At 49.9% G+C, this 26,093-nt stretch overlaps 2 protein-coding genes across 3 annotated transcripts in view; one reads left to right on the top strand and one right to left on the bottom strand.

The window, feature by feature from the left end:
- The window catches only part of LOC149348971 (transmembrane channel-like protein 7), a 56,617-nt gene extending 41,742 nt beyond the window's left edge, over positions 1-14,875 (top strand). For both annotated transcript variants that reach the window (XM_089541058.1, XM_089541057.1), the window contains 6 exons: positions 4,661-4,758; positions 5,750-5,857; positions 6,761-6,836; positions 7,742-7,872; positions 11,619-11,789; positions 12,836-14,875. In XM_089541058.1, the coding sequence (XP_089397184.1) occupies positions 4,661-4,758; positions 5,750-5,857; positions 6,761-6,836; positions 7,742-7,872; positions 11,619-11,789; positions 12,836-12,989 (738 nt within the window). In that variant the 3' untranslated portion in view covers positions 12,990-14,875. The remainder of the gene's footprint in view (positions 1-4,660; positions 4,759-5,749; positions 5,858-6,760; positions 6,837-7,741; positions 7,873-11,618; positions 11,790-12,835) is intronic.
- A 1,844-nt stretch (positions 14,876-16,719) lies between these two features.
- On the bottom strand, positions 16,720-24,729 carry LOC149348970 (uncharacterized). Its single transcript, XM_089541878.1, has 5 exons — positions 24,519-24,729; positions 22,548-22,745; positions 20,988-21,124; positions 19,405-19,748; positions 16,720-18,505 (listed from the first exon to the last, which is right to left on the bottom strand). Exons 1-5 carry the CDS (start codon positions 24,718-24,720, stop codon positions 16,720-16,722), a joined length of 2,667 nt encoding a protein of 888 aa, XP_089398004.1. The 5' UTR covers positions 24,721-24,729.
- Between the last annotated feature and the right edge of the window lie 1,364 nt (positions 24,730-26,093).

Raw genomic sequence — 26,093 nt, 5'->3', positions numbered from 1 at the left:
AAATAGGGGATTTTTGCACTTGTCTGCCTTTTTGGCATTTTTTAGGAAATAATACCTATTTAACCGCACTTTTTGCCTATAAATGCCTAAATCCAGCATTTTGGTCCTAGGTGCCATTCTTCAATTTTGTAGACATCTTTCTAAGTCTCGTGCCGACGCACGCACAAAAGGCGCGTGCCGACGCACGCACAAAAGGCGCGAGTCTAGTCAAACGTTTTTCTCGAAGTGTAACTGGCACAACCAAAGGTGTTATATCTGCTTGAGTGTAACCCGATACCCGAACCGGAGCTGTCAAGCCAGGGACTGTTGCCTCAACGCGCACAAGACTAGCACACTCGCACGCTCACTGCTCGTCCGTCGCCTACCCCTCCGCAGGGAAGGGCCACTTCTCTGCCTGCCGCTTCCAGAACACGTGACATTGACTTGAGTGGTCTCACAGACCTTGCTTCGTCAGCGCTCTCCATTTCATTTCGCATTGACATGCTGAAAGAAAAGGTATCGAGAGGTGCTCGTTGCAGGCAGTGGGTTTCGCAGTTTGGAAATGCTTTTTCAACTGATGGAACTCTGCTGTTCTGTAAAGGGTGCGAAGCTTCAGTATCAAGTGAGAAGCAATGCCATGTAGCGCAAGACGTCGCTACCAACAAGCATACTGCAAATATGAAGCGAACGACACAGGGGACATTGGAGCTCCTACTGGCAGAAGCTTTCAGCGCTAGTTCGACAGCAAAGGAATCGTAATTTGCCAAAGAGTTGTGTTAAGCATTTTTGTCGGCAGATATGCTGTAATGGAAACTAACTAACAGTGGTTTTCAAATTTTTGTGGAAAAGTACACCAAGCAGCATGTTCCAGATGGATCAACGCTTCGTAAGAGATACGTGAAAGAGTGCTAGGAGTATACTCTCGCCAAGATCAGAGATGAAATTGGGTGTCAGTTGACGAAACCGCGGACGCTAGCGGACGGTATGTGGCCAACTTGATCGTCGGAACAGCGAGCCCAGAGAAATCCGGACGAGCAATCTTGCTCAACGCAGATGTTCTTGAAAATTTCAGCTATTCAGCGATAGCACATTTTTTCACTTCATCTCTGGAGCCTCCATGGCCAGGAAATATTCAGTATGAGATGGTACTTTTGTTCGTTACGGATGGTGCATCCTACATGTGCAAGGCAGGAAAGGGACTGACGCTTTTATACTGCAAGGTGGTTCACTTGACCTGCTTTGTTCATGCAATGCATCGTGTCGCCGAATGTGTCTGACTCTCTTTTCCCCAAGTAGACGAGTTAGTATCTAGCACAAAACAATTGTTGCTTTTAGCGCCACAGCACCTGACATTCCTCTGCCGCCAAAGCTTGTTTTGACTTGATGGGGAACATGGATAGATGCAGCAGTATATTAGACACGGCACTCTGAAGTGGTCAAATCTGTCTTTAAGGAAATCAAGGATGATGCTGCGCGTGTGATTAAAGCAACAGCTATGTTCGAAGAGGTGAGCTTGGGAAGAGACCTGACGTACATCAGTGCAAACCTTTCAACGCTGACGGAAATGAGAACAACGTTGGAAAAGGCTGGACTCTGTGGGGACGCCTTCGTCCCCTGCGTTCGCTTTCCCTCAACGCACCCCACTGTTGTTAGCTGCCCCCCCGAAAAGCACTCCTCTCGGTTCGGTTACTGTAACTAACAAGGGAGGGCGCTCGCGTCGCAGCGACACCAGCGCCACGGATGGCGTTTTGCTGCGCGCTCGCGGGGAGCGACGGGGCCTCTTCTCCCTCGGCACCGGGAAGCAAGCGGACGTTTCGCTCGCGGCTTCGCTCTTCGTCGACGGGCGCCTCTTGGCCGGAACTTACTCCCGCCAAGCCCGTCCCGCTCGACCTCGAAGTTTATCCCTTTGCCCTACCGTGGGCGGACGTTCGCTCGTAGCCGTGCTGGTGAGTCGGACATCCTAGATTCCTCAGTGTATTTTGTTGCTAGCTGGCGTTATTGTTGCTATAGCAATAAATGCCTTGTTTGTGTCAGCCAGTGTGTCGTTCCTTTGTTCCCGTAGAGCACGGCCCGCCGTGGTCGGCGTGCGCTCAGTAGCGTACGCGACCACAGGGTGGGGTCAGCGCGGTTTTGAACTGTGTCAGCCGCGCTTAAACGGGGAGAACGTGTTTATCCCCCCAATTTAACCCCACATCTGGCGCCCAACGTGGGGCCTGCTCTTGGAACATTGGACGACAGTCTGTTCGGTTCGAGGAACGCTCTTTGTCCGGACTTGACAAGTGCTAGGCCTAGAGTGAATTTTGATCGCTAGGACCTGCGGCATGCTTTCTTGAGTGCGAGGTGTATTGCGCTGCAGCATGTTTGAACTTTTCGACATGCTCAGCATGTTTTTTTTGTGAAGTTTTCTTCCTGGAGTTTCAAGAACCACTTGGTCCGCATCGAGGGAGCGCGAGGCCTAGCGCCCGCGGAGTTGCCGAGCCCGAAGCGAGTGAGTACGGAAGCCGCGTGGGTGGTCCGAGTTTTCTGTATATATTTTCTCGCTGTCTCTTTTTCGACTCTGGGAGTCGCGGCTCTGGGAGCCGGGTGGCCTGGGGCCACGGGTGCCTTAACGAGCTCGCTGGTATTGCAGCTCGGCACCGGGCGTTCCGACACCGTCCGATACGGTGGGCGCCGATCGCTCAAGCTGCTTTGTGCAGTGAGCGGGGAGGACCACCCCACAACGCTGATGTCTCCTCGCGGCTGCGCGCACGAAACCCGTTTCGGGTCTTTCTTTTGTTGGGGGTCGTCGACCTTCACTGTGGCAGTGAGGCCTAAGGCTATTCATAGCCGCCTGCACCTTGTCAAAAGTGACACGACCACCGGACCGTGGTATTGAGAGGGGGCGCACTTTGCTGGCCGCCTGTTTTTTTTTTAACCTCGCATGAACCGAGCATTCTCGTTCAACTCAAGAAAGGGCTTTGTTCACTCGAACTTTGCGTTGCACAGCCGCCCGACACGTTTTGCTAGCGAGTTGAGCATTGAGCCACCAGGCCTTTGTGTACGCCGTTTCCCCTCCCGTGACCTACGTTAAAGGCATGCGGAGTGTGTTTCGTAAATTTTGCAGATCTGGAGCCACTGCGGCTTGCTGTCCTGTGCACATCGTCTCGCTGCCGCCTGCTGCGACGGAGCGGCCTGTATCCTGTTCGCCGCATCCATCCGGGGCAGCCGTGCCGAGACCAGACAGCAGCCACCTCAGGCTGCTGTTGTCCTGGCGACTACTGCGGAATCTTGGCCTGCAGTGGTCAACCGGCCCTCCTCTTCGCGGGCCTGCGGGCACTTAGTCCGCGGGCCATGCGAGTCGTCCCAGCGGAGACCTTCACGCCGCCTTCGGAATACCGCGGAAGACTGCGTGCACTCTGTCGGCGTGACCTCCGCTGCACGACCTGCCTCAAGTGCATGAAGACCAGGAGACTCCTCCATAGCATGTAACTTGCAGGCGCGTGGGTCTATTTAAGGTTGGGGGGATGTGGGGACGCCTTCGTCCCCTGCGTTCGCTTTCCCTCAACGCACCCCACTGTTGTTAGCTGCCCCCCCGAAAAGCACTCCTCTCGGTTCGGTTACTGTAACTAACAAGGGAGGGCGCTCGCGTCGCAGCGACACCAGCGCCACGGATGGCGTTTTGCTGCGCGCTCGCGGGGAGCGACGGGGCCTCTTCTCCCTCGGCACCGGGAAGCAAGCGGACGTTTCGCTCGCGGCTTCGCTCTTCGTCGACGGGCGCCTCTTGGCCGGAACTTACTCCCGCCAAGCCCGTCCCGCTCGACCTCGAAGTTTATCCCTTTGCCCTACCGTGGGCGGACGTTCGCTCGTAGCCGTGCTGGTGAGTCGGACATCCTAGATTCCTCAGTGTATTTTGTTGCTAGCTGGCGTTATTGTTGCTATAGCAATAAATGCCTTGTTTGTGTCAGCCAGTGTGTCGTTCCTTTGTTCCCGTAGAGCACGGCCCGCCGTGGTCGGCGTGCGCTCAGTAGCGTACGCGACCACGGGGTGGGGTCAGCGCGGTTTTGAACTGTGTCAGCCGCGCTTAAACGGGGAGAACGTGTTTATCCCCCCAATTTAACCCCACAACTCTCAGCAGATGAAACATTAAGGCAGTCAAAGAAGTACAAGCAGCACTTCAGAGACTGGAAGGAAAGGGCGCTACTGCTTCTACGAATAGAGACCTAGAAACAATTTCGCAAATCAGAGACCTTCTAGGCGGAGACGATACGGCCACATCACCTGAAGCCCTGGGCCCCTGTGAACTCTTATGTTTTAGGTTTGCACCACTAACTTCATGTGACGTCAAAAGAAGTTTCTCAAAGTACGAAGCCATGCTTAGCGAAAACCGAAGGAGCTTCAAGTCGAAAATCTGAGAATGTGCTTTATTGTGGTGTGATTCAAATGAGGACAGCGTACGCTCCGTGCTTGACTGACAAATCTTGTACTAATAAATGGAAAGCATTATTCAAAGCGCCTATTCTTGCTTTATAGCGCCTATTTCAATATTTTTTAGAGCCTAGATGCCTGTCTATTTCGGGGATCTTTAGTGCCTAAATTTCCGGGCTCTACTCATGACACAGAAGCAGAACTTTGTTCTTTCTGTTTATACTGTGAAGAGCTTGGGAAAATTAGGTTATATATTGTGCAATATTTCCCTTTTCAGTGCTGGGAAACAGCAGTTGGTCAGCAGATCTACAAGCTCACAATATTGGACTTCATCGTCGGAGTGACCCTAGTCTTCGTTGTGGAGTGCCCACGAAAGTGAGTTATCTGACGCACTTAGACATGTGTTTGTACCAATTGGCTCAGATGTATCTGCTGCGCGGGGAGACTAACATTGGACTGGAAGAGTGGAGAATGACATTTTATTTTTAGGTTAGGCATGTGTACGTCAGGTTTAGAGCATGGACTGGCCTTTAGGTGTGTGTTGTATTGTACATTAGTACAGTGCGTGATTTGGTGGTACTCGTTTGCTCTTTGTGCATTATATTTCTTAATGTGTACTGTCCGCATCTAATAAAATGCGAAAGTCTATCATCGTTTCTAGGAAATGGTCTTATACTCCATGGAAGTGAATACCAAATGTGCTAGTGTTCAGTTGTCTTGTTTGCATTTCATTTGACATTGACATTATGCGAACCTTGCTTGTTCTGTACTTGAGCAAGAAAGAAAGTGAAGCTTATCTTTTCCTAGAGCTTATCGTACAAAGCTTGATAGTCAGTGCCTTTTCTCTCAGACACTTAGGCTATTGTCTTTGATGTCACAGTTCTTGGATATGGAAGATACTACTACTTATTTTTCAACAGAGATGTGCCTTTGTTAGTTTTAACTCTTTTTCGTGTTTCATGGTAGATTTTATCCCATGGTAAATATATAACCTGTTTTTTGGCGTGATGCATTTGGGTATGTACAGTGGTGAGCAGCCTTGTCTAGAGCGCTCGGGCGGTGCACTTCCTTGCAAACAAATCCAGATTTTGTGGCAGCCTCTAGGGTCCAGCTGCAACGCTTGCACGGAAGTAGCGCCAGATAGCCTCGTAAACAAAGCAGGCACGATAACTTTGCCCTGTAATGAGGGGCTGCTTTCTAATTTCGGTTTTTGTTACCAAGTGCGCACTGCTCAAGCGCTCTAGACAAGGCTGCTCACCACTGTACTAGCAGTTGTTACCAGTACTAAATGTTTCAATTACTGTCATTTATGCTTGTATTATGTTCGTTTAGTGATGCCATAGCATTTTGTTCCTCTCTGTGGCAGGCTCATAGTCACTCGCTGCCAGTGCAAACTCGCCAAGGTCATTGGCCAGCAGGAGTTCAACATTCCAAACCGAGTCCTCGATCTCGTTTACTCACAGACGCTTTGCTGGTAAGCACGACTTCCCCGAGACTACAGTCCAGCCCACTTATAACAATATTCAAGTGCCATGGAAATACCATTGTTATAACTAATAATTGTTATAACAGGGTTGTGCCGAAAAAATAGAAAGGATGACAAACTTCAGAACATTTATTGACAGTAAATACCCAGAGGGGGTTGATTGTTCTAATGCCTGTAAAAGCTCGTTAAATCGAACTTCAGGGAACCGGAACAATGTTCACCGTTCACTGATGACCAAAGCACAGCCATTACTGCACTTGCGGGAGCTTCGTGCACCTCCACGTCACAGGAATCAAGCCGGCTTTTTGGAAGCTATTCTTATGGGAAATTCAAGAAGCATGCAGAACCAAGGGTGCGGTGACAGCTGACAAGAGAAAAACCGTGCTGGCTGCATGCATGCGCGCTGCACTGACTGATTAGGGGTACGCACGGCGTGCGTAGCCAATGCAGCAATGCAGCAGCTCTCCTGACGCGATGACGCCTGCCTCTTTTGCTTTCGTGGCGTTGCTGCGCCAGCTTAGTCCATTGGTCGGCCCCACACGTGCACGCTTTTGTGTTGTGAGCATGGTTTTGCTGGTGTGGTTGTAGCATTCCCTTCTTTTTTTCTGTAATGGTTGACACTCAATTACCAGATTTAATTGTTATAACCAATAATGTGCCTTGACAGCATTGCTATAAGCAGTTTATTTTACCATAGAACACATGGCAAAGCTGATGGTGCCATGACCGACCATTGTTATATCCGATATATTGTTATAACCAGTATTGTTATAAGTGGACTTGACTGTATTACTATTTAATGCAGTTCTCACTTTGTGCCGTCTTTTAATTCTTCAGTGTTACCTTGTCAATTGCCAAACTGAACATTGTAATGCTGGTTTTCATGCTCAGGCTCGGGACCTTCTACTGCCCCCTCTTACCTGCTGTCACCATGATCAAGTACTTCATCATCTTTTATGTGCAGAAGGTGTGTAGCAACTTCATAATCCTTGTATATGTAATTTACAGATATGATGCATTTTTAGAGTCTTGCATGGGATATTTTACAGCATAAGCTGTTATAGCTTTGGTTTAGCCATAGAGCCTTGCATCCTGCCGTGGAATCTACGGCATCAGCTGTGAGACCTTAATTACTATTCAGAGCCCCTTTCAGAGCCTTTTAATGCTGTGTCATGCGTAAAAACGGTGAGGGAATTCAGCTCTCTTGTAGTTTCGATGCTCCGAAAACTTTTGTGGGTATACCTCAGCTTGTTTCTGTGAGGTGCATGGCGGTTCGTCAGTAATGTCCCAAGTGCCGCTTAAGTCCGTATTAATGGAGTCTGAAAAGTTGGTCAGCTACTGTAAAGCTGGGGGAGAACAATAGCTTTCTGGTGGCCACAGGTTCAGATAGGTGGCGTGCATGTTGACAGTTAAAAATTCTGAGGTTGTGGGTAATGGCCATGTCGCTGGAACTTGAAGCTGGGCACTTTGTAATGACAATTGGAAGTATTACTGTACTATCAGCGAAAGTAGAATGCATGGTTGTGCTTTGGGCTAACAAACGCGGGTCAATGACATCCTAGTCAAAATCAAGAGGAAGAAATATTGCTTGGGCAGGGCATGTAATGCGAAGGCGAGATAACCGATGCTCCTTAAGGAGTGGATTCCAAGAGAGGGGAAGCGTAGCAGGGGGCAGCGAAAGTTAGGTGGGCGGATGAGATTAAGAAATTTGGGGGAATTTGGTGGCCGCAACTGGTGAAGGGCAGGGTTAATCGGAGAGAAATTGGAGAGGCCTTTGCCCTGCAATGGGCATAGTCAGGCTGATGATGATGATGATGGTTGAAAAAAAAAACCTGCAGTCGTGTGAGCTGAATTGGGTTTTCTTGGTTGCAGTTTACGTTGATGAACAACAGTGCCCCGTCTCAGACACCGTATCGTGCATCTCGATCGAACACCTTCTTCGTGATCGTCCTGCTCTTGGCTCTGTTCCTTGCTGTGATTCCATTCGCCTATGCTCTGGTGGAGTGAGTAGTACTTTGTTTACATTTCATAGCTTCATGTGATTTAGAAACAGTGTCAACTTTTGTGCATGCATCTTTCGCTGTCGCTTGTTAGCATTGTTAAAGGACTGCAGACATCTAATTTTAGTTGCTTGTTTTCTTCTTTGTTATGAGGCCTAAGACATTAGAATACATGGATCACCACATGGTATTCACCCATGACTGCTAAGTACCCACCCACAACCGCGACGTTGACAGTGGGTAGCTGGGCCCTTGGAGTCTGAGCTGAGTGCTGGCCATCTCAGAGCAGCCGCCAGTATAGACTTACCGTAACGGTAATACCGTAACATCCCCGTAACAATATGTAACAAAGTTTCTTCTCTCATGCTGTTCTGGTTTCATCAACTGAAAGATGACTGTGACGTGTAAGGAGTGTTTAGGTCACATGGGGCATGAAAAAACTGCAGTACAACCGTTGATACTTTTGTCATTCCAGATCTTGAAGCAGGCAGGCTCAAGCGTTGTAATTAATTAAACCTACATATCATCGATTATATTGCAGTTTTTTTATTGCTCAAGTTACCTAAACACTTATTACATGCCACAGCCATTGTTCGGTTGTTGGAAATGAGACCGAAGTGGCATCGAGGAGAAATTCAATTATAAATTATTAAGTGGCCATAGAGAAATGCGACAATGTGATCCGCATACGCTAATCTCTAATGCATCATTTGGAAGAAGGAAATGTGCAAGCAAAAATGGTGTCTGCATGCCTTTAGCCACTATCTTTTGACATGAAACATTGTATTTTAAAAAGACTGGCTGCTTCTTGCTGTTTGCGTAGATATTTTCAGTATACTCTGTAGAATTGGATGACATGTAGCTGTCAGAAACACATCACCTGTTGGCTGGCTAGGTAGCGTGGCTCAGTATGAAAAAAAATGGCTGAGGCTTAGCTAAGGTTAAGCCTAGTCAGATGCGAAGCATATTGGTGGCTAGGCTTGGTAATACATGGCTTTCCTTGGTTGCATACTTGGTCATTTTAATACAACCACTTGAAGCCTTCGTCGTGGGGGAAGACAACGGCATGGCTACAGCGGAACGCCGACTAACCCCAAGACGCGCGTTGGGTGAGCGCCTGGATTGCCACGGAAGCCGCGTCCGCCTGCCCGCTGGAGCGAGCGTTTCACCTACACCGAGTGTGAATGTGCGTTCGAAATGCGCGGGAATGCCGCTAGAGGACATTCCGGCGTCTTTGCGATGGCATCGTTCTCCCTCTTCCAGCGCGTGACGGCGATCTGTCGTGACGTCATGTGTCACGTGGTATGTCACGTGATGTGACGTCACTGTACCACGTGGTCTGCACGGCGTGCAACCACAGCGACGGCACGAGGTGGACCCCCGTCTTCCTCTGTCTTGACGTCATGTGTCACGTGGTGTGACGTCACTGTACCACGTGGTGTGCACGGCGTGCAACCACAGCGATGGCGCGAGGTGGACCCCCGTCTTCCTCTGTCGTGACGTCATGTGCCACGTGGTATGTCACGTGGTGTGACGTCACTGTACCACGTGGTGTGCACGGCGTGTAACCACAGCGACGCCGCGAGGTGGACCCCCGTCTTCCTCTGTCGTGACGTCATGTGTCACGTGGTATGTCACGTGGTGTGACGTCACTGTACCACGTGGTGTGCACGGCGTGCAACCACAGTGACGGCGCGAGGTGGACCCCCGTCTTCCTCTGTCGTGACGTCATGTGTCACGTGGTATGTCACGTGGTGTGACGTCACTGTACCACGTGGTGTGCACGGCTTGTAACCACAGCGACGCCGCGAGGTGGACCCCCGTCTTCCTCTGTCGTGACGTCATGTGTCACGTGGTGTGACGTCACTGTACCACGTGGTGTGCACGGCGTGCAACCACAGTGACGGCGCGAGGTGGACCCCCGTCTTCCTCTGTCGTGACGTCATGTGTCACGTGGTATGTCACGTGGTGTGACGTCACTGTACCACGTGGTGTGCACGGCGTGTAACCATAGCGACGCCGCGAGGTGGACCCCCGTCTTCCTCTGTCGTGACGTCATGTGTCACGTGGTATGTCACCTGGTGTGACGTCACTGTACCACGTGGTGTGCACGGCGTGTAACCACGGCGAAGGGCTGTAGTGTACCTCTAGTAATATGCTTCGCATAAAAAGGTTGCGTTTTTGTAGCTGCGTTCATGAGGCAATAATTTTGTTGGTGCAGCAATAGTGTGTAAGCTACAAGAGTGTATGACAGATAATGCTCTAAGCAAGGGCATAACTGCTAGAAACCAATGTGTGCACATGCTATCATCATGCACAGAGGTAATGCTATAAACAAGACGACAACAAAGTGGCCAGTGGTGTGGGACTGAACTTTCACGCTGGACTCAATAGCCATTAAAGCATATGTCATCCGGCCACCATGTTGCTCCAACATGCTGTTGGCTTGCCACCGTGTAACAATACAAGTTCCCTTCTCAATTAGAGGGATGCTGAGGACAAATTGAAGTTGGCCTGTATCGATAGGTTACGACATAATAACTACAGAGACGTCACTTTCGTTGAAAGTGGAGCTTTTACAAGCTGGGAAAGGTCAAAAAGTAGCCGTGTAATCCATACTACACCTAGACTACCCCAATGCAGGAACGCATGCATGGTGACCTGTGTTTTCGCTTCCCTAAAGCGTTCTTGCTTTCACTCCTTTTCTGTGGTCAAATATCTCGTTTGGCACTTCCTTAGGGAATCGTGCCGTTGGTACTTTTCCGTGGTAAAGGTCTTGCCTGTTACCCTATTTTTCTTGCCATCACTGGGATTTCCTGTACCATCTGCGAGTACCCACTAACATACTAACACACACCACCGCCTTTTCTCATAATGGGGCTAGAAATTTCGCCTTAAAACTTTTTTCAGTGTAGTGACAAGTGACGAAATACAGATCACTCGTGTGCTTTTCCACCTCGCTGTAAATATCATTTCATGGTCCCTTTAAAGGGCAGCTGCAGCACTTTTTGAGAATTTTGCGATATTCTATATAGGCTGTAGGTAAAGCATGCCAAGTTTTTTTGCACTAGCATTTAAAATAAGCACGTAATCGGCGATTGACTTTTGCGCTTCTCTTCAAAGCACTGGAGGAATGTGGGGAAGTTTAGTGTGATGTCACGGAAGGTACCGTCACGGATGGTGCCGTCAGCCACACGCTGCAGTGCCTTGTTGGATGCCGCCAAATGTTGTTTGGCGGGCTTTGCCTTTGGTGCTGTTGGTTTTTTTCCTTCAAAGCAGGTGTTTATGCATTGGAAATGTACAGATACCTTTGATGACATCATCACGCTTCCCCCTACTTGGTGCTGTGCGCTGCGGAGAAGCTTGAAGGCTGTCGCGATTTTGATCGGCGATTACGTCACCATTTCAAATGCTAGCCCAAAAGGACTTCGCCTGCTTTACCTGGAAGTTTCACACGTTCGACCCTTTTAAGCTCATCGCTTTCTAAAACATGTGCAGTTGCCCTTTAAGAAATGGACCTTTAAGGAACGAAACAGCGCAACTAAAACGAAGGACCAAGAAAAAGAGAGACACAAAGCAAGGTTTTTCTTGGTCCTTCGTTTTAGTTGCGCTGTTTCGTTCCTTAAAGATGCAATACCAACTCGCCCACTATGCTATGTTGCTACAAGAAATGGACATTTCCTCACATTTACCAGTTCCGGAATGCGGTGGCAAAACACTCTTTGGACCACTCCCTTCTGCCCTTGCAGGATTCAGCCGTCGCTATCATGCGGCCCCTTCCAGCAGTACTTGTTCACCTGGCAAGTAGTGCCTGAGTTGATTCATTCGTGGAGGAACCACCCCTGGGGATGGTATGTGGTCAAGGCCATCGACTTCCTCACCAGCGTTGCCTTTGGAGTGCCGGTCGTCGTCGTACTGGCGTGAGTAATGGCTTGGGTGAAACTTTCACTGGGACGAGGCGTTTAGTCCATACCTGGCTTTTAGTCAATACCTGGCTTTTAGGCCAAACCTGGCTATTAGTCGTTACCTGGCTTTTAGTCCATACCTGGCTTTTAGTCCATAACTGGCTTTTAGGCCATACCTGGCTTTTAGGCCATACGTGGCTTTTAGTCCATACCTGACTTTTAGTCCATAACTGGCTATTAGGCCATACCTGGCTTTTAGGCCATACGTGGCTTTTAGTCCATACCTGGCTTTTAGTCCATAACTGGCTTTTAGGCCATACGTGGCTTTTAGGCCATACGTGGCTTTTAGTCCATACCTGACTTTTAGTCCATACCTGGCTTTTAGGCCATACCTCGCTTTTAGGCCATACCTGGCTTTTAGTCCATAACTAGCTTTTAGGCCATACCTAGCTTTTAGTCCATACCTTGCTTTTAGGCCATACCTGGCTATTAGTCCTTTTAGTCCATAACTAGCTTTTAGTCCATACCTGGCTTTTAGTCCATACCTGGCTTTTAGTCCATAACTGGCTTTTAGTCCATGCATTTAATCTGTCCATAGAATGCTCAACTTGACACTGAACAGTGGGCAGTGACAGCGGTTAAAAGAACATTCTTAAATTATATGGTTTCTATGTAAAATGCCTTTGGCTTCTAGCTGTGCCCCTGCCAGTCATACTGGGGCTTTTCTTCTGCGGAGAAAGTCTGTTAACTTTGTCTGTGTCTCTGTAAATACCATCACGAGTAAGCAGCTCAGGTTTCAGCACGTTGATGCAGGGTTTGAGACTACCATTCCATGCAACATGGTGTCAGAAATGGGATCCAAGCCCCAGAAATTTTCGCTTTTGATGCAGACTTCGTCAGACAGGAAGAGAAGAGTGCAGAGTTGCTGTTGGCTGCTCAAAGGTTTCTAGATGTCAAGCACCAACTTTACTTGCACTCTTAAGAAATTTACATGTGTGAGAAATTAAAGACTGCAAGTTAGCCGATAGGTACTGCATGATGTGAATTCCTTCGTGTTTCAGGATCAGCATATACTACTATTACTCTGTGGCGGCTGCACATGCTCACATGGAAAAGGTCCTGAAGGACAAACTCGTCCTCGAAGGCAAGGACAAGCAGTTCCTCCTGGCTAGGATTACCGAAGTGGCACGCCAACGACCCTCGTCCACGGCATAACAGCAGAAAAAGAGCTCGTCTTGCTCCCCGGAGCACAGCAGCTAATTTTATCTGCTCAGCGCCAAAGCCTGTTCTATACCACCACGTTTCGCCATATGATTGGAATCTCCCAGGGTGTTGGAGGTACTCGTATTTATCGCTTTCACAAGCTCGCACAGTCGTATACTCTGCGAACTCAAAGCTCTGTGTGCAATTCTGAACACCATGCATCAGCTTTGGTTGCCTTGTTTTTCATGGTGTTGCAGTTAATGTGGCGAGGAATGCGCTCTTTAGGGATGTGCAGTCACTACCCACTGCTGCTTGTTAGAAATTAGGGCTGGCATATTATAATTATTTAACCGATTCCATTCTATTTTTCTATTTCCCACCTTTTCTCATTGGTTGAAGTGGCGTTGCCTACCATGATCTCTGGACTTAGCACATCGGAGAGCGAATGCACGTTGCAGCATCCCTTTAACCAGTTGCAAAGGGTGGGAAGTACAAAAATGGACTGGAATCAGTTTTAGAATCCGTATTATGCCAGTCCAAGGATGGCATGACACCTGTCACAGTGTGACTCGTTGGTGTTCCCAGCAATGAACGCAAGGTGGCGTGTTTGTGGAGATCTGGCAGTATGGCCACTGGCCTCTGGGCACTTGTTCATCATGCCTAGAGTTCAATTTGCTCAAGGCGAGCTGCTGGGCTAGCTGGTTGCACACGCACTTTACCACAGTGCTTAAAAAATGAACACGGATGGAATGAAGATACGCTGAAGATACGAAGATATGCTGATTTGTATAAATGCAGGCTTAGCACGCTGCAGTAATCTGGTTGAAGTCTATGGGTTGTGGTGTCTTCCTTTAAATCAATGTTCATTTTTTGCGCTTTTTGAAGAAGTGAAGCTTGAGATGAAGATTAGTTGATCGCCGTGTATTGAAATGGCATCGGACGTTTGTTGTGTAAGTGCTGTTTTTGCTTAGATTTGACGATGGATGGAGAATGACCTAAGTGTTTTTTAGCCTTACAGTGCATTCTATTCTGTCTGCTTTGAAGTGTTAATGTTCTGCATTCCTCTCAAGCAATTTGGTTGAATCTATACCGCAGGGCAGATGACTGTGATATAGCGTATGTGCAAATGTGTGTTTTAGATATAATGCTTTGGTTTCGCAAGCTGCGAAAATCCTAAAACTGCATTCGCATTGCTGGCTGAAGAGGCCCTGAAAAAGTGCCATGAATGAAAAGACGAATAATGACTTTGGCTATCTATTGAAAAGGAAAAAAAATTTGTTTTGTCGATCTCCAAGGAAAAAGAAATAGTAAGCAAGTTAGTTCCACTTTTACATACTGCGCCATTTCCTTTCCTCAAAAATCAATTTACCAATTTTAGCTTTTGACCCAGTGCCAGTTTGTTACACTGCATAGTAACACTTTTTCAAGGTCTCTTAAAGGCATGCGCTTAAAAGTGTTTATTTGAGCACAGAGTAGTTACCCGCACAGAGTTAGTTACCCATGTGTAAGTATTGCACAATGAATGGGACTTGTTTTCGGTTGACATGTAAAGGCTAATGTTTTTAATATCCCATTTGTCACTTTGTTGGTGCTCAAAATAGGTGCTATTCGTGTGTTCTCTTAGGCAGTTTTTGTGGTTGCTTCTGGTGAGGAGCTGGTTTTTATCCGTAACGAAAGTTGTGCACAAATATTCTTTCATGATGCTGTTATTGCAGTGTTTTTTGAAAGTACACTCTGAGGTTATGTTAGCTTCCAGCTAAGTTAGTGTTTCTTATCTTGTTACTTTTCTGAGTTGTTGATCTTGCAGTGTAAAGAAAACATTTTCAGTTGTAAATACTGTTGTTTTATACTTGAAGGCTTTTATACATCTTTGTACCAAATAAATTATGGTGACTGGATATGCTGAAAATCATGCAAAGTTTATTTTCTGTAAGAAGGTTATGCTGTCCTCAGGGGCAGATTTATGGGCGAGTCTTTGAGGGGGGTTGGTCTCATTTGAACTACGTATTTCTTGGAATTAATTGAAAAGGAAGGGGTTCAGCTTGCTTTTGGTATCTCAGCTTGCAGAGATAGGTATAGACAATCAATCCTAGAGTCTTTCCATCTGGCTGGCACAGCACTGAGGCAACCATCTGAACTGAGGCGTCCGAATGGCTTCCATTGCAAAGCGAGCGATGCGGCTGGCATTGAAAAAATGATGGAGGCACTTGTGTAACTATTCCTAGCCCTGCTTAAATCTTCCCCTTCACGTCCTGTTGATCCGTTGTAGTGGAAGACAGTGGCTAGTTGGCTGGTACTGATAAGATAGTAAGCAGTTCAGGTAATGAGGATGAAAAACTTTATTGGTGTCGAGGTTTGTGACGCCTGGTGAGGTCGTTGCCCTCAGTTCAGGACACTGTTGGCTTCCCCGACATGGTTCAGGTAACCACTGTAGCACAGCTAGGAAAAGTGGCACATATGGCAAGTAGAACGTATATGCCCATGTTGGAGTGAATCACATTATCTATATATTTTCACATGAACACGAGTGCATGCCCCTTCAAAACAGGTTACTAGAAAATGCAGAAACGTGCTTTTGAACAGCTTAAAACAGAGAACAGAAGGTGGGATCTCATGTTCAGGGCTTTTCCTTTGTTGACGAATGAACTAAAGCAATAAAACAATGGGGCAGTCTTTAAAACCACAACTACTTTCTATGCTTTCTTTGTGAATGTTTGTCTGAGGCATCAGCAAAGTATGTCTCCTGTATAGTTTAACAGCACGCTGTATTTTGCGAGTTGGAAGTAGTTCATCTTAAAGACCAGCGCAAAACAGACAAAGGACCAATCAAAGAGCGCCCGTGTCGTATTCTCTTTCGTTGGTCCTTTGGCTGTTTTGTACTGGCCTTCAAGATGTCTCCGTCTTCGCCCAATGCTAACAATGCAAGCTATAAGTTCATCATGGGGAACGTAGGCTGCAGCATTGATTCGATGTTTTGAGAAACATTCTGTACTGACCTTAGCAATTAAAACGTTGTTCAGGTACCTTTAGATCAGCCTGCTTTAGAAGGAAATGCCCTGCTACCTAACATTTTCATTCATACATCCTTGTGCCAGTGTCAGAGTTTGAAGTCCCCTGAAGCTGTTGCATTCATCCTTAGGTCATTTCAATTACATTAACACAGTTACATAGAACACACATTATTAACTGCACTGGGACTTGACTGGTGTTTCCTTGCTGTACAAACATAGACATCAACAAAGCCCCAAGGCTGTGCTTCTGTCGTGAAGCGTGGATGCAGGCACATGCAGCAGTTTCGCCTTTCGCATGACATGCAATGTTCCAAGTTTATGGGAAGGTGATGTTAGTCAAAAATAAGCAAAGCACAACATACTGCAACATTGTGTGCGTTAAAATAACGCTGTGCCAAGATTAGTTGAGTGTTCTTGGTAAAATTCAAATACCCAAGCATACGGCAATTGGCTGCAGGTCTATATGCCTCCTGTGCAGCTTTCCACATTAAATTGCTAGCGCATTCCCGTAAATAATGTACACAACAGTACTGCTAAAGCAAAAAATAAGAGCAAAGGGGAAATGATAACGTTGCACATACCATAAAAGGCAAAACGAGTGTAGGTATCTATGTATGCGGCGGATAAAATGGCGGAAATGGGGTATGCAAAGCTGGCCTTAACGGGACCATTGTATATATCGAGAATACGACGGTTAAAAAAGTATCGTCCTTCAAGCCATCGAAGCCTGGTTAAAAGAGGAGGCAGCCTCGGTTTACGACACGCCACGGACAGTCGAACGCGACCTTGAATTGCGATCCGTTCATGGCAAGGTCGCACATGTGCCGTGCGTTGTGCTTGCCGCAAAAGCGGTTGCAGTAGCTGACGTAGAACGTTTGTTCGGGCGTCTGCTTCTCCAGCAGCTTGAGTCGCAGCTGTGAATCGTCGCCGGCCGACACATTCACCATGGTCGCCAGTGCCACGTCAAGGGCGAGGAGGTCTGCAATTGCTCTCCTCTCTTTCGGCGTCCGGGCATTGTCGAGCCTGCACTTCCGTTTCCACTTCCACCATGCCTTTTCCGTGCTGTTTCCTTCGTAGTCTCGAGACCTTCCGCGCAGGTCGATGGTGCTAATCAGCTTGCGGGCAAACTGGAAGCCCAGACTAGCGTAGGTCATGACTGCGGCGCCATGTAGGTGGTAGGATGGCGGGAAGATGGCGGTCAGGCCGAGGACGATATGGTTGAGGGAGTACACGTAGAGGATTTTCTCCGCGTACCACCTCAGCTTGGCCGTCATCAGGGTGCCGTAGGAGCGCTCCGACAGTGCCGACCTTTGGGCCTTGCGGGACTCCAGCCAGGATGTGTAGAAGTCTTTGGCATCTGCGGATGGAAACCGGGCGTACAGAGAGTCGAGGGCGTCGAGGCTTTGGAACGGCTGCGCAGGCCACAGCGTCTGGAGCGTGTGCGAGAGTATCTTGGCGCTGGCTTTGGCCTTCGTGATGTTCGGGATGACGCGTGAGGTTTTTATGGCGGCGACCAAGGTGAGGGCCGTGGCGTTCAGCACCGCAGCGACTTTATCGCGTTCTCTGGCGGGAAATGTTTGTACGAAGAACGGTGCGGCCGGCGTGATGCCGAAAGATTCCAAGACCGCCGCGAAGCACAGGACGTGAGTGAACGGACCGACGAAGTCGTCGCCCTGGGCGCCTTTGACTTCAGTCAGATCGAGGTTATCCAGAAGCGGATTTCCGATCCAGGCGTACGAGTAGGCGAACGTCCAGGCCAGGGCGTTGAGGAGTCTGCCGACGGGGATTGTGCTCACGACTGCTGAGAGCCTGGCGAACAGCGGCTTGCAGAGCAGCAGGACCGTCGTATCGGGGGAGATGGTGAATCCACCCGCCTTCGGGCCGAGGTACTTGTCGAGGAGTGCCCTCCATTCCTCGTAGGAGACGTTTTTGAGTACGGAACCGGACTCTTTCAGCATCAAGAGGGAATCGTCGACTTCGTCTTCGTCCAGAGCGGACAGAATGGTCTCTCGAAGTGCCGTTTCATCGCGTCGCAGAAGTTCTATCCCCGAGGAATCTTCAAAAATTTTCTCTGTGACTTTGCTTCCGTCTTGGCTTGATGACAGTAGCCGTACGATGGCTCGGACAGCGCTAGCGTACGCCGACTGGTCGAGAGCGGCGATCTGTTCCATTCGCAGCAGTGTCACGTGGCCCGGTTCGCCGAAGACAATTACGACACGGTCGCTATCGCTGCGTGAGTGCAAGTACCGTAGCCGGACGTCGAACCAGAGAGACACCTTCCAGTTGACGCTGAGGTCCAGGAGCACGTCCAAGACGTCAAAGAACCGGACCTGGCGGGAAGCCGGCCACGTCAGGCCTCGCTCCCTCATGAAGGTTGCGAGCGTGGCAGAGCTCTTTTCGTTGCCCCTGTTCAGGCAGCGTGCAAGGGCTCCCAAGGCCTTCGACGCCGCAGACGAGGTGGTGTTCGTCGACAACATGTTCTGAGGCACGATCTCACGGGCGTAGATGCGAGCCAGCCTGCGCGGCCAGAAATGCAGAATCCATAGAATAAAGGTAATATATAGTAGCCCTTGTTTCCAACCTTCTCATTGCAAAGAAGTTCTAACTGCTGCAACCACGAGTACCACGAATGTGTGCCAAAGCACCTATTGGCGTCATCTCCCGGAGTCATCTCGAGACTGACAGGGAGGGATGAGGAAGGGGTGAAGGAGGAAAGACAAAGACGTGCGGTAGTGCAGGGCTTCGGAATAGTTTGGACCCCTAGTGGATCTTAAACGTGAACTGAGATCGAACAGAGTACGCGGATACCTCTTGAGTTCTATCTTCATCAAAACGCGGTCGTCGCGGCCAGGAACGAACCAAGATGCTCTGGCTCAGTAGCGGAGCGCCCGAACTACAAGCCACCTCAGCAATTACGAAATGCGAATTCCAGCCTGAGTACTTGGTATCTTGGTTAGGGGTTTTGGATGCCTGTTTCATTTATGCCACTACTCGCATCAGTAAGGCGGATAAGCTGTAACGTAATGCCTTTCGTGAGAGTGTTGAAGTACCGGGTGCAATAACCAGCCACGGGGTTGGCGTCGGTGCACAACCCCAAATTGTCGAAATTAACCGGAGCCCTCCACTACGGCGTCCCTCATAGCCTCAGTCGCTTTGGGACGTTAAACCTATAAAGTGAAGCCAAATGTGCCATAATCATATTAGCTTACCCGTCCAAACCTATACGCATTTTTCAATAGGGATTGTAGTGCTTGGTGGGTGTCCGTCACGCGCGCTCACACACGGTCGGTCACCCATCCATATAAGTCAGGTGTCTGGCGTGAGAGGGAAGCAAGCGATGGGGAGAGGAGAGCGAGGACGAGGGCATCATTTCGCGAACGTACCATGTTCAGCTGTCGCTGGAAAAGCTGACTGACCTTTGGTGTGGACCGATGGCGCCTAATTGGCCGGTACGGGCTCTCCGCGCCTTTGTTGCAGTCAAGTCCCCTCCGCCGCAGACGTACGCGTGGAAACTAAAGCAGGGGTTCGCCGACTGGTCGCGGGTGCTCAGGATGTGGTGGGCGTGATCGATGCAGTCGCGGCTATCGCACACGTCGGGCTTGACCACGTACGGCGTGCGGAGGAGATGCTGCGCCACAAACACGCACAGTGCGGCCACCACAAACATCGACGCCACGAGCACCACCACAGCCATGGACAAGCAACCGCTCTCGCTGCCGGGTACCGTGAGGTGGTCGCCGGTGGTCACTCTGTGCTGCAGCTGCGGAAACCGGGAGCAGCGGCGATAGCCGCCTTTAGCACACTGTGTTACCGTTGCCGGTACCGGAGCACCGGGAGTCCGCGCGCAGCCAATGCGCATGCGCAAATCGCCTTGACGGCGCCAGATGGCGCCACGTACCCGGCAGCTGCGCGCGCGCCTGCGCCATCGGGACCAATCAGCGCACACTCACTGGCGGTGGGCGGGCACTCGGTACTCCGGTAACGGTAAGACGGTACACGGTATGCTACTGATACCATGTACCGTGTTGCCGTTACCGAAGTACCGGAAACCCGCCTACCACTGGTGAGCACGCGCTGATTGGTCCCGATGGTGCAGGCGAGCGCGCAGCTAGTGGGTACCTGGCGCCATATGGCGCCGTCAAGGCGATTTGCGCATGCGCATTGGCTGCGTGCGGGCTCCCGGTACCGGTAACTGCAACACGGTACACGGTATCCTAAATGTGTCTAGTAATGTGAGGTGAGGTGGGAAACCTAGAAAGGTCAGGATGTCTGCGGGGTTTGCGTTTAGTCAGCTGCATATGACTTAGCAGCTTACAAGTTCACTCAAGGGCACGGTTGAAGATGCTCATGGGTTTACACGTCGATACGACTAAAAAAAACAGCAGTTGCTAACACTGGCCACGGTGCGCGGAGTCTTGTATTAGTCCGCTAGCCAATCAGAACAGTAAACGAAATCAGCCTTTTAATGTTCTACTTTTTAAATGAGCCATTTATCAAAATTTTAGAGCTTATTTTTTCTCGTGATTGGCTTCTTGTTTAGGTCACAAGACAAAGGACTACTCTTTTGTCGTGGAGGAATTCTGTGTGGTGGCCCTAAATGTGGGCGGAGCTTCGTAGGGGCCAATCAGTATAGCCATTTGTATAGGCTCAGATATGAGGCGTAAAAGCCCCTATATGGGCCTGTACATGGACCTCTGTAGCATGAAAATATTCGCAAATGCATGCGTTCATGCATGATTTCACATGTAGCGTATACGACTGTTAAGTTGGTGTTCTCGAGGAAATCGGCTGTGTGGTTCCTGTGTTGATCTCAATTAGAACTGCCTCTCTGTCTCTTCAGTGGGTGGGTGAGCATTCGGTTGAATGAAAGCTTTACCGATCCACTGGCAGAACGACAATACATGTCTGTATTGACAGATTAAAATCCGTAGCGTTGTTCGAGTGGCAGGCTCATAATCGACGACTCGCGAATAGAATGCCCAGGTTACTTTCGACTCACGTCTCCCTGGCTAGCCTGCGATTCCTGTCGTCCTCCCGATGTGAGCGGCACCGCGCGCTGTCTGGTGGAAGGAATAAAGGGACAGCTCCATCGGCTTCCGCGCGCTGTGCTCTGGTCAAGCCGTTGGGCGGCGTCAGCTGCGGCAGAGGAGACATCCACTGTGGCGCGGCCCTCGATAGGCCGCTGAAACAGCCAAACACCTTTAGCATACCGTGTTCCCGTTACCGGTACCGAAGTACCGGGAGCCCGCGTGCAGCCAGTGCGCATACGCAAATCGCCTTGACGGCGCGAGATGGCGCCACGTACCCGGCAGCTACGCGTGCGCCTGCAGCATCGGGACCAATCAGCACGTGTTCACCGGTGGTGGGCGGGCTCCCGGTACTCCGGTAACGGTAACACGGTATACGGTATGCTAAAGGTGTCTAATAGACACCTTTAGCCTAGGTACACGGTATGCTAAAGGTGTCTATTAGACACCTTTAGCATACCGTATACCGTGTTACCGTTACCGGAGTACCGGGAGCCCGCTCACCACCGCTGAGCACGCGCTGATTGGTCCCCATGCTGCAGGCGAGAGCACAGCTGCCAGGTATGTGGCGCCATCTGGCGCCGTCAAGGCAATCTGCGCATGCGCATTGGCTGCGCGCGGGCTCCCGGTACTCCGGTACCGGTAACGCTAACACGGTACACGGTATGCTAAAGGTGTCTATGAACTGCCAAGGAGCAGAAAAAATGGTTATGATGGAAAGCAACAGTAACTGTCTTTCTCGGTGGATAATAACAGCGGCATGAGGGAAGGAATGAAAGATGGAGTGAAATATATATAGGGTCTTCATATATACCGTAAATCCCGAATTTCACTGCCAAAACATACACCGCTAAACCTAATCATTGAACAGACGTGCTTCTCTGATGGCTTTGAAAAAGAAAACTTTCCGTTCATTACACACGTTACTCTATACATGAGATAGCAGAATTTTATTATTGCGCTTCGATGAGATCTAACACGGTGCTCTGTGACCGCCAGTATAGGACAGAGCACAGAGTTACCTGCAAGAACTATATCTTGAGAATAACAAATCTTAATCGTATTTATAGCAGTAGTCAGGTCAAGACTGCTGCAGAACAAATGTCTCTCATTTCCGCCATCACTTGAGGACATGCAAGCGTCCCCGACGGAGGCGTCATCCGCGGATGAAGGAAGAGTTCGTGCGGTCATTGCGAGGACATAAGCCTGGGCCAAAGGTAGGCTGAAGTATTGCGTTTAAATTGAGGTTAACACAGCCTACACAACAATACACACAATATAAGTGATCACTAGATATCCCACATCGATTAAATACTCAGATTAGGGAAGAAAAGGCATATGAAGGAGAGAAAAATGAACAGAATGTGATGTCACAACGCAGTTGGAAAGTGACGACAGTTTGGTTCAGGTGCACCACCGCCTCGACGTCAGACTTCAGGCACAAGTTCTGGTGAAGTCGCCGACTCATGCATCGTGGGCGTAGCCGATCGAGTGATAGAGGCACATCCAGGCGCCTGCGCTCGAGCACTCACGCTGGGCGCCGGGGTCTGTGCACCTGGCGGCCAGCAGATCCATGAGGGCCCGCTGCTGGTCGGCCAGCGATGGACGGCGCACCTTCAGCGCGGGAGGGCAGACCATTACGTGCTTCTCCAGCGACTCGTCGTCGAACGACCAGCGACTCGCGGTCGGCACGCCCGGCACAGACCTGGCGGTCGCCGGTGCATCGCGATCTGCATTGCAGACGTCCCATTGCGGCATCTTTCACCATTGCACTTTCAATCAATCAATCAATCAATCAATCAATCAATCAATCAATCAATCAATCAATCAATCAATCCTGAATAACAGCTTGTGTGGCCGGTGAAAAGTTGACAGGACGACCATGAAACCTGATTTGAGGAAGCTGTGGCAGCATATATGCAGTTGGATTTACCACCCATGATTACTTTGACGCCATTAATCTATCTGATGAAACAGCCTTACGAAAAGTCAATTCAATTAAAAATTCATTTGCCACCTGCCAACTAAGGTAGGTGGAAAAGTTGAAAGGGAAATCCACTCCTCGCTTTAGGAAGAGGGCAAGTGCGAGGGAAGAGAGAGAGGGTAGGAGGCGACGGATGGCCACATCATATTTCATGGATTCGCATGAGCCTTGATCTCACGGCTGGCTATGTATATTACACGGCCAAATGCATGGACTAAACGGCTAGACCAAAGCTATAACAGCTTTAGCTGATTAATGCGCTAAACCGGTTAGCTTAGCTCCAACTTTTTTCCTTCCACCGCTGCGTAGGCTTCTTGAGGGTAGAGGCTTTGTGGAGGTAGGTGGGTTGGTGTTGGGGTAGCGCTTCTCGAGGGTAGGGCTGGTAGGCTGGTAGCGGATGGCGCTTCTGGAGGCTGGAAGCGGGCGGAGCTGTCGGGAAGGTGGCTGTGGGTAGAGTGATAGCCCCGTAGATAAGGGGTGCGGTGGGGAAATGGTTGGTGGGTGGAGCTTCTGGAGGGTGGCGGCCTTGTGGAGGTAGGTGGGTTGCTGCTGGGTAGCCCTTGGATTGGATTGGAGGAACTTTATTGATCTAAAAGATCAATGGGGCGGGATTAATGGCCCCCTAACGAAGGGCGACCTTTCCCACCCAGTCCGCAAGCTTGGCTTGCGTGTTCTTGTGCAGGCTCCCTCAGGAGCTTTAGCCAGGCCTCCCGGGAGGGAGCCGGTAGAAGGTCTTTTGGAGGTGGATTTTCCTTACAGCCCCATAGGATGTGTACGTCTGTTGCTATGTTTCCGCAGTGTAAGTAGTTGGGATTGATGGGTTATGTGGCAATTTTCGACAGAAGAATGGGGGTCATGACTGTCCCAGTTTGGGCCCTCCGTAGGTTTCTGGCCTGTTGCCTGGTAAGGTCCGGGTGAGGTGCAGGGTAGAGTATCCGCGCCTCACGGAGCTGATTGGTCATTTCTCGGTAAGTGAAAGTTTCGTTGATGTGGGACTCCGAGATGCTCCCCGATCCCTCCCGGTTTGCTAGAGCTCGGGCATATCGGTTCGCCTTCTCGTTTCCCGCATTTCCCTCGTGTGCAGGGACCCAAACAATTTCTACGCAGCTCTTTCTCTGGCTGTGTTTGATTAGTCCTGCGGCTGCAGAGCAAATCAGGCCTTTGTTATAATTTCCAGAGGGTAGGGTTGGGTAGACTGGTAATGGATGGCGCTACTTGAGGGTGGAAGTGGGTAGGGCTGATCTGAGGAGGGTGGCTGTGGGTAGACGGCTAGCCCCACAGCTAGGAGGGTGCGGTGGGGAAATGGCTGGTGGGTGAGGCTTCTGAGAATGAAGGCTTCACTCTCCGAAGCTTAACACAGACAACGCCGGCATTTTTGGTACCGATATCGCAGTAAAAAGTTGGTGCTCTTCGAACCAGTCAGCACTTACGCACTTTGCGCACCTTACGTACGCGCTTTTAAACCTTTGAACACACCCATCTGGTTGTCTTCAAATGGTTTCATCCTTTGCGCACTCACTGTGAGGGTGGCGGCGTGACTCGGACGTCAGGTTGGCGGCGTCCGAGTCGGACAGCGTCGCGGGCGAGATGAGGTGCTCGATGGTGGGCCGCAGGTCGATGGACACGCGTCGGTTCCTGGGCGGCGGCTCCCGCTCCACCAAGGGGCTCACTGGCAGCTGGCTTGCGTCCAGCGGAAGGTTGTGGGCCTTGAGCACGTTCATCGCCAGATGGCTCTGCACCACGACGGGTCATTGTGACACGCGGTAGCGAATAGCGCCGCGGCGAAATTATCGCTGTGGCGACCTTTTCTCATTCAGGTGCGTGGACTGGAGGTCCATGCGGATGCAAGCGACACTAACACCTGTGCTTAAAAGGGTAGCACACCTCACAAGCGTTATCAATGGAAGAGACGTCAATGTTCAGGATGTCTGCAGGATGTGCATGGGATGTTCAGCGCTCATCGAGACATTTTGAGGGTGAAGTTTGTGTTTTGTGGCACATAAGCATCTAAAGCTATCATGCGCAATGTTCAGCACGATGAACTGTAAAGAAATGAGTTGTATGGAGCAGCTGGGCCGAGCGTCGTTAAAGTGATACAGCATGACGTCACTGTGAAGCGTGATAGATAGCTCTACGACGCAATTACGAAATGCTCCACAGGGTCCAAGTACCGAAATTTGACACCCTCTTTAGTCGAGTTCTCAGAGGTTAGCTCGCTGCTGCTCAGTTTGGGTTGTTGTGCCGACCCGGGTTGCTGTTTCCGAGCTCCCGTAAGGCCACAGTGAAAAAAATAATAAAATGGTAAATTGGTTTCTGAGGAAAGGAAATGGCGCAGTGTCTGTCTCATATATCTCGGCGGACACCTGAACTGCGCCGTAAGGAAAGGGCGGAAGGTAGGAGTGAAAGAAGAAAGAGACAAAAAGGTGCCGTAGTGGATGTCTCCGGAATAATTTCGACCATCTGGGGATCTTAAACGTGCACTGACATCGCACAGCACAGGGGCGCCTCTTGCGTTTCGCCTCCATCAAAACGCGGCCGAAAATTGGTTTTTTGAAGAAGGGAAATGGCGCAGTATCTCTCTCTCTTCTCGGTAGGCATCCGAACCGCGCCGTAACAGAAGGGATAGAGGAGGGAGTGAAGAGAGGAATAAAGGAAGAAAGGGGTGCCATAGCGGAATGCTCCGGAATAGTTTCGACCGCCTGCGGATCTTAAACGTGCACTGACGTCGCACAGCAAACGGGCGCCTTTTGCGTTCCGCCTCCATCGAAACGCGGCGAACCCGGGAACTCCGGCTCATTAGCCGATCGCTCTAACCATTGTGCCACCGCGGCGGGCCACCTGCTTTTCTTGGCTGAGTTTGACGCTCAACGGGGCCCTCCACGATGTGTTAAAATTCTGGTTCGAGAAATAGCAGCGCAATTCACGAAAAAACAGATCTATTACCCGGCCGTGTGGTAGTCTGAAGTTATAGGTGGGACCCTCACCTTTTCGTTGTGCAGAGGGACGTCGTGAGAGTCGAATTCACTGTGTCCGAAGCTCTGCGAATCGCGAGACACCCAGCCGATAGTAGGCTCAGGTGACGCCACGCTCGGGG

The sequence above is a fragment of the Amblyomma mixtum genome, chromosome 4, assembly GCF_055824585.1.
Source record: "Amblyomma mixtum isolate Tamu chromosome 4, ASM5582458v1, whole genome shotgun sequence".
Classification (NCBI taxonomy): Eukaryota; Metazoa; Arthropoda; class Arachnida; order Ixodida; family Ixodidae; genus Amblyomma; species Amblyomma mixtum.
Note: the sequence above shows the minus strand (reverse complement) of the source record. Positions and strands in the feature narration are given on the sequence as shown.